We start from the raw sequence: 12,648 nt of genomic DNA, 5'->3' as shown, positions 1-12,648 counted from the left end.
TTCCCACGCCGGTGGTATCCAAAGTAGAATGTGACATCGTAAAAAAGTTTGAAAATGATACAGCAAGGCAGCGTGTGCCCCCATTTACGCCAATTTAGTCATGTTAAATTGGGAAGACAATGTGTTGTTTCCATCCAAATATTTTCAATACGTCCGATATTATTCTAGGTTTTTGGACGATATTTACATTATTTGGCAGGCCACCGAAGGATTACTACTAGAATTTATGGATTTCATTAAAGGAAGCAGTAATTTTTTGAAATTCACCTTCACACACAATACTAAGGGATTACCATACCTTGACACTTACATTGTCAACGACAATGGGAAAATATACTCTCAAATTCACAGGAAACAGACCTTCTCCAACAATTATTTGGATTTTTCAAGTCACCACCCCCCCAAGGTTAAATATAATGTATTCAAAGGCCAAGTTATTCGAGCTGTCAGAATGGTCTCTGACGAGGAAGACATGTATAAGGAATTAACCTTAATTCAAAAATTTTTTGGTCAAAGAGGCTATCCCCTAGACATGATGCAGGAAGTGATCTCTTATGTCATAAGCCAAAGAGGCATTAAATACAAACCATTACTGGGATCAGGTATTGTTCAAAATACACCCATCCTCAAAGAATGTGGAGTCAACCCTAGCTTCAAACGTGCATGCATAATACCCTATTGTGTAGGTGTGGATAACATTAAAAGAATTATATGTAAATTTTGGTACCTGATAAGCAACGATCAGATGTTAGTTGACATATTAGGTACTAAACCCAACTTTGTTCATAGGATGGGCTGCAATTTAAAGAAGTTATTAGAACAACAACATTACACCAAACGTTTGGGTTTTAATCACTCTAGAAAGACTATTTGTAGAAAGTGTGGTTGTTGCAATTACTGTAAATATATGTCCGGCGCAAATAAGATACATCTCAAAAATGGACATAACAGTATCATTGTTAGTCAACCAGGTAATTGCAATACCAAACAGGTCATATACCTGGCCAAGTGTGATGTGTGTCCCGCATTTTATATAGGAAGAACTGAGCGTTATTTGAAGAAGCGCATTTATGATCACATGTATTGCATTAAGACTAAAGATATCAATAATGCTTTATATAGACACATACAGGCAAAGGGAACACAACACACGTTTAAATTTAGTATTTTAGAGGTTATTCCGAATGACCCGAGAGGAGGCAACATTAAAAGTTTAATAGCCTTCAAAGAAACTTGGTGGCAACTGTATCTCGATGCAACTAATCCACCAGGCTTGAACGAGTGTATTTCTATTAAATCCTTACTCATTTAATTATTATTATTTAATATTTTATATTTATTTATTTATTATTTATGATTAACTAACATAGTTTATTAAGCATTATAGCCTTCATATTAATCATACTTTATATTTATCATACATGAATTATTGTTCACAATATAGATTTACGATGCAACACTCTGGTCACGACCTTCATATTTGATTATTATGTGTCTATCTTTCAATAGAGTTTATTAATAGATTTTTTTAACAATACTTATTAATAGAATTTCCTATAGAATTTCTCAACAGAATTTTTAAACAGAATTTTTTAAACAGAATTTTTAACATATTTTTAAGAATATATTTTTTATAATAAATTTTCAACCTCTATTATACTTACACATACACATTTTTTACTAATATTTTTAAGTCATACTAGTCGTAGACAATATATTTACATTAAAGTATTTAATGATCATACACATTCTTCACTTAGATTTTTCTTAATGTATTTAGCTTATAATTCATATATTTTAGTACATCAGTATAATCACCAATTAATAAATTACATGAGAGTTAGATATTTTGATTATAGAAGCTTCCACATTCATTATTTATTCTTATTCATATATTTATTCATATTTTATTGTAACACACATGCATAGTTAGTAATTAGTTTGTGTATATTTTGACATGTTACTTGTGCAATACACAATGATCTGTAAGCTCTCTATAGGACGTATTTTTAATGTAGAGTATTTTTTAAAGATGAATTTTTTAAAGATGAATGTTTTCATTTGGCTTGTTTATGTTTCACATAGAGGAAGTGAAATGTATCTTTAAATCTTAATCAGTTGTTTTTGGCGCCAAAGAATCTATAAAATTAGTTTTTCAATGTGTTTACCGTTAGTTCTGATGAAGACCATAGATTTGGTTGAAAGCGCTTAACTTGTTTTGCTTTTAGCGTTACTTTTTGTTATGCACTGTCTCGTTTGATGTAGTAGGCTTCTGTATGGTGCTACGCACTTATATGGATCCTGCAGTTCGTTTTGCTGTCGTTGATGGTGTGTTTCGTGTTACCATACATTAAACTGTGAGTGTAACTCTGCTTTTCGTGGATTTATTGAGCCGTTACACGCTCATTGGTGGGACCGAAATGATAGTACATTGCATACTTTTTTCTTTTACTCTGTAGGAAATACCTATGTTTTCATAGATTCATAAATAGATTCATGGATTGTTACTAGGCTAACAACCCAGGGGGCCTTTCTAAACCTAGCCAAGTTTTCTTGAAACAATAATGATGCCTTGTATCCAAATAGGATATTGAGGTCCAGGCATTTCTAAACTACCTCTGTCCATCAGGGACATGGATGCCAGGCCTGGTGTAAATTTCCTTTTGCCCATTCACTAATCTAGGTTGCACTTAAACTGGGTAATAGACAAACTCAACTTCACATGGATGGGGAGCCTGTTCCATAAGAGGAGCAGTCTCTGAGACACATATCTGTCTCTCTAGCATTTTCTGTTTAGGTCACAGGCAAAATTCAGGTCCCCAGACCTTGTATTTCTGGTACTGTTTGACTTGTCATGCAGAAGCTTCATCAGCGTGGGGTTGTCCCATAATAATAGTATAATAACATCCCGTACTAATTATATCATCATGCCCTTTATGGATTCAATGACAGGTATGGTTTTGCTAGCACTTTAGCACTTTAACTGTGGGTAAAAAGTTTTTATTGCACTGAATTCTGGTTTACTACACAAACTTCTTGTAGAAATTTCGGTAAGGTTGTTTTGCACTGACTGATGAATTGGTCTTTAATGCAGGCCATACTAAAAATCATCCTCTCTTAACACAGGGTTGTATTTTTCAGTGTCCGTTTGCATTCTTGTGATTGCATGCAAGTTACTCCACAAACAAAAAATGGTTATTATTCACCTCTAAAAGGAGGCAGTTGTGTCTCGTGGGCCTACCTGATTTAACAAAGCAAATGTCTAGGAAAGCACTGCCACAAAATCATTTTTTTTTCTCTGCATCATTGATCCATTGCACCTCTATGAACTGGAAGACATTTGTCTTTTCAGAGGATTTTCTATACGACAACAGATTTTTGAGGCCATGTTTAAGGTCACCACCTGTTATGAATTTTTTTTTTTAAGTCAGAAAACCTGGGCTCTATCACCAAATCCAGAAAACAGTCTCTGTCAGGATATTCAGCTTTAGGGAAAAGTATTTGTAATATATTTTGGACCATTTAGTAAAAGCTACAAGAAGACCCATCAGAACTAGAGTCTTCATTACCATAATACCTTAAACCTTCTGTAGTACAGGTCTATGGGATATATGATGACCCCTTAAAGACATACCAGTATTTCAGTTACACTTCTTCTAAGCTCCCACAACTTTTATCTTGCACTTCAATTCTTTGCCAATGCAAAAAATCACAATCTGAATAATAACAAGGAGAGTAAAAGGATTATATTAGCTGTCATTTGGGAATAAGACCCAAGACATCAAGTATGCCAATCACTACTGCTGCACCAAGAACAGCCTCTGGACATTTTGATGTTGACACTTTCCTGAGCTTGGAAACTCAAACACACACACACACACACACACACACACACACACACACACACACACACACACACACACACACACACACACACACACACACACACACACACACACACAGAAATAACTCTGCTTAGGCACTGTTACAATCGTAAAAGTGAAACAATAAAATTAGCTCTTATTTGGGTCCCCACCTATCCAAAGGCTTTTGTCGGTCCTAGTACATTATGCTGGAGGTCCTGGGTTCAAGTCATAAATAGTACTAATATTGTCTTTTCTCTTCTGTGATTCTAGCAGTGCCTAAGCAGTGGGCTTTCTCTGAATGTGTGTGTGTGTGTGTGTGTGTGTGTGTGTGTGTGCGCACATGCGTATGCCTGTTTGAAATTTAATATGTGTGGATTAATTCTCAGTTAATTGCTACAACTATTTAGATAACTGAGATTGTATTACAGTAGCAAACAATGCTATATGACACATGGATGGATATATGCATTCTACAGAGTCTTCTGTAGTGATTTTCTTGAGATTATGTAAATTTAGTTTTAAAATGGATGTTACAAAATTGCTGGGAAAATTTTATCATAGTAAATATCACGGTTTGCGCAGTAACAGTGTTCTAAGGCAACTGAAAAATAAAAAAAATGTATTTTATTAATTAAAGTTCTAAGAGTCAAACTCATGAGTAAGTGTAACAAATATTAAATGTGGTTTTCGTTACTGCGAGTTAACTATAATCTTTGTGAATGCAAAATTAAAACAGATTTTAAGAAAAGAATGTTGACAGTTTTACAAGTAAAAAGTACAAGAGAAATATAAGTTATGATGAGTGAGTGAATGCCTTGTCCCAAGATGCCAAATGCCATGAAACATTATTTTGATTCAGTACTCGGGATAAATTCTGGTTATTTTATAGTATTTTTATTTTAATAAAATGGGGAGGGGCGGCCACGGTGGTGCAGTGGTTAGCATTGCCGCCTCACAGCAAGAGGTTCTCCAGTTCGATCCTTGGCTGGGGTGCCTTCTGTGCGGAGTCTGCATGTCCTCCCTGTGGTCGCGTGGGTTTCCTCCGGGTGCTCCGGTTTCCTCCCACATCCCAAAGACATGCTGCAGGTGGATTGGACACTCTAAATTGGCCCTAGGTGTGCGTGTGAGTGTGCCTTCTGTGGAAGGTTGGGTGCCGGGCTGGCAACTCGACACCGTAAAACTCCACTGCCATTCAATGTGCGGACAAGGTGATCCGCTGTGGCGACCCCTAACCGGGAAAAGCCGAAAGAAGAAGAAGAAGAAGATTTTAATAAAATGGGGAAAATCTGTATCCTTGAAAATGTGCATTTGACTGTTTTTAAGCAGCTTAAAAGTCTTTGTAAGAATACTAGGAAAAGTATATTTACAGCTATGATAATATAGCTACTTTTTTGTAGAATCACAAGGTTATATCACAATGAAGCAATTTACAATCTAACATAAACATCTAATAAAAGTTGTGTCTAACATCAACATTTAATAAAAGCAAAGTACTGTGTATGTAAACAGCTAATAAAGTTTTGCTTTGCATTAAAGATGAATTGTTTTTAATTCCCATATTGCATTCCTTTAGTAGCACAAGTCGTTGTGTATGGCAAATTCATTAATTTTGGTAGTCAGTTTTAATTCTGTTTGCTACTTACTGTTTTGACATGTTGCCTTGTAGTCATCACAGCAGATGTTAAGAAGGCTACAGGATGAGTGACAACTGCAGAAACTCCCACTTGGATTGCAAATTATATTCAGCCCACTGCAGCACAGTGGGGGATTCATTGATGAACATCCACGATTAACAACTGGAAACATGCATAAGTGTTAATATAAAATAAACACAATATTAAAGAACAGACAACACACAAGATTCTGCATATTATGAAGTGTTTTTCATTCTTTCCACCCTTTTGAAACAAAGAAACAAACAAACAGCTTCAATTTGCATATAAACTCCTAAGTAAGTTCATATCTGAATATGAACCTTTTTATCCTAACCCATGTGTCACGAAGATGTATTACTTTAAAGACTGGCTTAGTATACTTTAACAAATGAAAGAGTTTAGTTCACAGTTTATTTAAAGTAACATGGACGTTCAGTGTTTAGCATCTATATTCAAAAATATAAGAAGTGAGCTTGAATGACACTTTAAACAGTTTGCACAACACCTGTTTGTGTACAGACAATGTTGTTCCTGAGGTTGTGGCCTCCATTTGTGTGTGTGTCATAGGCATTTCATACCTGTTAGTGTAGTTAATCCCAGAAATGGAGCATATTCTGTCAAACTCAGAGGACTGGCTGGCAAGATTTGATTTCCTTACTTCTGCGTTTGGTTTTTCATGTTTCCCTAATTGCCGCCTGTCCTGCTACCAGTACAGTATCCCTTCGGGTGAGACTTTATGCATAGCATTAAAAAGAGTTGCTCAAATTGGTTCTTATTATTTTTCATTTTCTACTTGCAGTCAGTGGTTTTAGTTGTGCAGTAGTCTAAGCGTCCATTCATTTTTGCAAAGGTTTAGTGATTTAGTCTTTTATTTCTTTTTTGCTGATGAATGCTAAATTAAATCAATTTGTATAGTGGCTCTCAGGGATAATCCCTAATTATGTTATATATCGAAAAAAGTATAGTGTGGTGGAAGCTAGAAGACTGTAAAACATTTATATTTCATTGGCTTCCAATTAATTAGCAATGCCAGTATTATTATTTGGTTAATGTTCTGTCATTCCTTATAATCCTTAAGCTTAGTTTGTTGGCTGAACAACAAGTAGGGTCCTCAGACAAAAGCACTTCCTAATACTTTTTAAGTGAGGGTTGGCACTAATGTTACCCATTGTCTAGTGGTGTTCTGGGAGTTATCATTTCATGACAGCATTTCAGTCATGCTTTCAGGGATCATTCACCCTTTGTCCCCTTGGTCTGCTAACTGTGGCAGTATTTACTGCTTCAGTTCCATTACCTTACCTTTAATTTCTATATGAAGTGGCTAAAAGTTCTATATGAAGTGGCTAAAATTGTAGTATATGTTTCCATGTTCCAGGAAACACATTTGAATTCAATGAACATACTGAGATGCTGAAAAAAAATAGGGTGAGGGATTTAGTTCACAGTTTGAAGGTACAAGAAAAAGAGGGGTGGTTATATGGATTAAAAGGAGGACACCTATATGAATACAGAAAGAAAGGGCAGATCCACTGGGGTGGTATCTTCTAATAAGAGGAGATGGGCTGGGGAGAAGCTTAACTATGGTTAGTGTATAGTCAACCACTGGAACAAAAGTAAAGACGTTAAGAGTAATTATGACTGAAGCCATTACTTACCATCAATATATACTAAGAGTGGGGGGATTGGAATATGATATGCCACAATGAAAATGTGACAAGGAGGTCAAGGAGAGAATGTGTAATGAGTGAAGAAAAATATTTAATTAGACTTTGTAGGGTTTTTGGTTTAGACAATGTCAAAGATGGAGTAGGGGCTGCCGATAATTTAAACATTTCTCTCCCAGATATAAGACACACTCCAGACTGGATAGATTTTATATAAGCTTAGACCATCACAGTTTGGAAAAGAAATAGTTATGCACATCCTCTCACACTCGTAGACCATGCATTTATCATAGTGGAATTATCTCCATCATAAGTAGGAAAGGTAGATTGACAGTGGATGTTCCCTGTGCACTTTATATATAAGGAGTTTAGCCATGAGGTCAAGGACTGGATGAAGAGGCAGTTAAGTTTTCTACTGGTTGAAAAGGAGAATTTGGATAATAAGTGGAATACCTTTAAGAATGAGCTGGTGAAGGTTGTCAAGAAGTTACAAGATAAAGTGGATAGATTGACAGAAGAAGATAAAGATCAACTGAGTAGGACGAAAGAGGAGCTTGAAGAATACCTATTATATTTAAATGAATACAGAAGAGTGCTGTTGAATCTTGTCCACTTTAATACAAATTATGTCAATAAAGCTATTAGCATAAAGGTTAAGAGAACAAAAGGCAATCTGTATATACATAACATAAGAGTTGCCTCATCAGGCAATTTAACTAGAGATACTGAAAAAATCTTACAGGTGTCTTGGAGATATTTGTCCCCTTTATACAAAGAAGAGGAGCTAGTAAATGGATGAGAACAAAGGACAGATGCCATTTTCGATCATATTCAAATGCCTCAAATCACTAAGGAAGAGGAAACAGGGCTCACTAAGGCAATTACTTTGGAGGAAGTGAAGAATCCAATCAAGAGGCAAATGCAGGGGGGGGGGCATTACCAGGCTCTGATGGTATTCAGGTTGAGGTATGGCAAGAAAGGGAATGCCAATGCTTAAAATCAGAACAAGAATGTCTACAGTGGTCTAGATTCTGTAAAGTTTGCAGAAACTATTTTCAGACAGTACAGTATGTGGAAGGAAGACTTCAGCGCACCTGATGTAGGTATGATACCTGAAGTCATGCTGAAGGTAGACTGAGTACTTAAATATTCAGTGAAGGATAATTAGGGATTCCAGGCATGCCAATCTGATCCCAAAACACATTGTGCATATACAATGCAACTCAAGTACAAAAAAAAAGCCACACTGACTCAGTTTCTAAAATCCTCGGCATATACTATCCAGATGCCAAGGAGTTCAAGTGCATACTATGGAGTATGAGGAAATCCATAGCAAAACTAGGAAAAATATATAAAAATACAACCTGTTGTTAACATACTGCAACAGGCTGCAGTGATGCAAGCCATAAATAAGGCTGTGGTTGTGCATCCCAGAAGGCAGCTAGCTAGAGTCAGAGCAAGGCTGCAACTAAACCAGTTGTCACACCAGCACATAATTGACAGATACCAGCTAGACAGACGATTGGGGCAGGCTGTCTGAAACATGTGTACCCCACATATGTTTGTACAGACAGATCCTACAAGGAAACCCTTTCCTGTTGATACCAAAGTGTGTCTCAGCCTGGGTGTACTTGCATCTGGAACATTCCAGACACACATGGGGGCTGCTGTGGGAGTATTACAGACAGCTGCCAGCTGAATCCTGGCAAAATTCCTGAAAGCAATGTGCAGCAAGGATGATGAGTGCATATACTTTCCATCCACACCCATGAAGTGGAGAACTGTAATGCACCAGCTCTATAACACTGCAAACTTCCCACATCTATTTGGTGCAATAGATTGCACACACATACCTCTCAAAATGCTAGTGCATCCAGAAGCAGACCGATACATAAACAGAAAGGGATGGCCATCCATCAAGTGCCAAGTTATGTGTGCAGCAGATGGCAGCATAACAAACATCATGTCAGTGATACTGCCATTTGGAGGGAAAGTGGACTCAGGGCTGCATTCCAGCAAGGTGAAATACCTGAGGGACAGCTACTGTGTAAATACAGGAACACAGCTAGGATGCAAGTTAAGGATACCCCTCTCAACAATAGCCATTATGACCAATAGTGTTTTATTCCCAACTACAGATGACTTCAGCTGTGGCTAAAGACTCAGCACCATGAACCATCAAACCCTGCACAGGAGGGAACACCACCAGAAATGCCATAGATTGTGTGATTGATGTACTTGAAAGCTCTGTTCAGATCTCTGGACTCAGCTGGGGGTGCACTGCAATACACATCTCACAAGGCAGCACAGATGATAATGGTGTATGCCACGCTCTGCAGCATGCTAACCAGAGCACATGGTGGTCTTCCAGTTGCAGGTGTAGGTGAACTGCCCCAAGAACCCCAAATATCCAAAGAGGACATCCCACAGGTATCAGATGAGGAGCAGGAGGACATAGGGGATAGAAATCACAGGCATAAGCAGTATAGGGTGTGAATCAGAAGTAAATCCAAAGGCACACCATAGGCTAGGGTACAAAGAAATTCTTTAATTGTAGAACCAGACCAAACAGTGAGCACCTTCGCGTTGCACAGAATGCTTCTTCAGACTTAATGAATAAAAAAACTAACTTGCCATTTTAAATAACAGTTAATTAGTCCAACTGGCCAATGACAGAATGTATAAAAATATATATGTAAGCAATACCCAACCAAAATAAAAGGTTTCTGGTGGTGCTTACAGCAACTTCTTATCACAAATATATCTATTCCTATTCTAGGAGATATACTAAACTTCATCACTTTAAAAACAATCTATATATTTATAACACAAAACGTTGTGTGTATTTAAAAACAAGTGGTGCTGCAGTAGTGCTGTCGCCTCACAGTAAGACGCTGTCCAGTTCGATTCTCAGCTAGAGCGTCTTCTGCGTGGAGACATGTGTGAATGGGAGTACCTTCTTTGAAGGTTGTGCATCAGGGCTGGTAACTCGGCACGTAAAAATCAACTGCCAATCATAGCGGACCGGAGTTCTGCTGTGGCGACCCCTAACTAGGAAAAAGCCGAAAGACACAACAACAACTATATATAAATATGCATATATTTAAACAGATTCTAGACAAAAACACTAGATGGCAATAGAAAAATATATAAAAAAGATATATATATATATATATATATATATATATAAATCTATATCAAAATTTTTAAAACTGCGGTTAGAAATAGTGTACAGAAGCATCCTACGGACATATCAACAACTATGTATACTAACCCTAACATGAGGAACTAATTCACTTTCATATGAATGTGTAAGCTTTATGTATGCAGGTAATAAAATAATGTGTGGCAAGCTAGATATATATAGAAACAACTATCTTAAAAGACTTACTTAAAAATTACATTAAACAACATTCACATCTTGGTGTATCTATCCCCAATAGAAAAAAACGCTCTTAACTACCATATATGCATCTCTATAAGATGTATTAAAACAAGTCCCTTTAAAACAATGTATACAAACATATAACATAAAATATTTGATATCTAATATGTATTTAAAAACTCTAAAATATATAAATATGCATCTCTTTAAAAAGCAATAATCAAAATAGGAAAACACTAGATGGCAGTATGACAATATGTTAAAACTGCTGTTAAAAACAGTGTTGCAAAGACATCTTGTGGACATATTTAAATATGTATATCAACCTAAAAATAAGGAGCATATTCACTTTCACACTCTGTATAGATATGCACAGGTGATGAAGTAATGTGCAACAAGCTGAATATACACAAGACAACTATCATATAAGATTTACTTAAAAACTTCATTGATTAGCATATGCATCTTGGTGTATCCTCCCCCAACAAAAAGCATGTTCTTGAAATATCATATGTAGAATATTAATCATTAGCGATTTACTGGCCTATCCCTTAAAAAGGGCTTCAAACTCACTTTTTCATTCAGGCCATGCCCTTTGTCTACCTGATACCTCAAGATCCATTTGTTCCCTTCCTTTTCTGTATGATTCTTGATGTTTCCTAGCTTAGCATTCATTTTAATAAGTTCTATGGCCATAAAGCTAAACCTATGGGTTAAATCATGGCTTATAGTGTGTTTCGCTAGGGCATTACACTCATCTTCTCTGCATATGGCATATAGGTGTTCTCTGACTCTCTCCCTTAAAGTCCTGTTAGTCTTGGTCCTGCAGAGTGGTCCTAGCTACAGAGAACTGAGAAAAGCGACTACTTTCCTGATTTAAGTATTTTTTCTGTTTTTTTACTTGAAATACCTTCTCTTGCTTATTTTGAACAAGCTTAAACTGTTTTTTTTAACTGTTTGCTGCATTATATAATATCTGCACTTAAAATTATACCTGGTCGAAAATTGGTTGAAAGTTTGTTGTTTGTTTGTTTAATTTAACTGTTGAGGCTGCCCACTAAAGTGTGCTAGCCTGTGTAACTGATTTATTACTGTTTTCTGTATTTCTGTGTGCTTTCTATCTGAAAAACAAAAAAAAAAAAATAATCCTTGTTTTCCTGCCTCTCCTCGACTAGTTTAGACCAGTTTACAGGCTTTGCTGTATTCTGGGCTGTGGTGTAGTTCCTGTGTTGTCCATTACCTTACTTGGATAGAAGGAAGTTTCTTTGCTCACCAGTGGGAGTGGGGAGCCTTGAGCAGCCTATCTGTCCCTGAAGGAGTGACCTCAGCACAAGAGCTGTAGTAATTGGTTGTTTTGGACCATTTCTAGCTCTTTTGAAGTTCCCTGTTTAAAATCCGCATTTGCGCGGCTTGGCACAATTGTGCACATAGCGCAGCGCCGGTTAAACAGGGTTAAACTTTTTCTGGCTCCGCCAAGTCTGCTCTTGAAATTTTCCCTTAGAAAGCTCTACTCTTAGAATAACCAGTCTACTCGTTATATTACAAGCCTAGCACTTGTTCTCAAAACTTCTCTTCTAAGTAAGCACTCTCAAACTAAAGTAGCACTACATCCACCTACCACCCCTGTGAATACCCACTTCCCTTAAAGGCACAGCACTCTCTTATAATATTCTAGCATGTCGAGTGGTAGATTACTAGCATCTTCTCCTGTTCAGCTGGTTAATCTGCGAATCTTGAGACAATGCTATAATTGTCTCATGTATACAGACAACCCTCTCTTCCTCCCAACAAACACAAATACATGTGAGAGATGCAACTATATAGCCAAACTGGTGGCTGAACTCTCTCAACTCAGGACTGGCAAGACCAGACAGGAGGAGAAGGTAACCACACACACAACAAACCCAGTCACACATAGACCTACCCCAACTGCAAATCAAACACATAATAACACAAAGACATACTCGGAGGCTCTAATAAAAAACTTACCAAAACAACAGAGGCTCCCAAAGCAGACACCCAAAAATCCACCACCTCAAAACATAACACATGCAACACATACTTCAATAAATCGGTGT

General features: G+C 36.9%; 1 protein-coding gene across 4 annotated transcripts in view; it reads right to left on the bottom strand.

Moving 5' to 3' along the window:
* LOC122800837 (venom phosphodiesterase CdcPDE-like) overlaps nt 1-12,648 on the bottom strand; it is a 358,459-nt gene that overhangs the window by 111,154 nt on the left and 234,657 nt on the right. For all 4 annotated transcript variants that reach the window (XM_044070144.1, XM_044070141.1, XM_044070142.1 and 1 more), the window contains exon 4: nt 5,510-5,662. In XM_044070144.1, coding sequence (XP_043926079.1) covers nt 5,510-5,639 — 130 coding nt within the window. In that variant the 5' untranslated portion in view covers nt 5,640-5,662. The remainder of the gene's footprint in view (nt 1-5,509; nt 5,663-12,648) is intronic.

This window comes from Protopterus annectens, chromosome 4.part1, assembly GCF_019279795.1.
Source record: "Protopterus annectens isolate FY-2018-M chromosome 4.part1, PAN1.0, whole genome shotgun sequence".
In the NCBI taxonomy this organism is placed as follows: Eukaryota; Metazoa; Chordata; order Ceratodontiformes; family Protopteridae; genus Protopterus; species Protopterus annectens.
The sequence above is the reverse complement of the archived record's forward strand: the minus strand, read 5'-3'. Positions and strand labels throughout refer to the sequence as shown.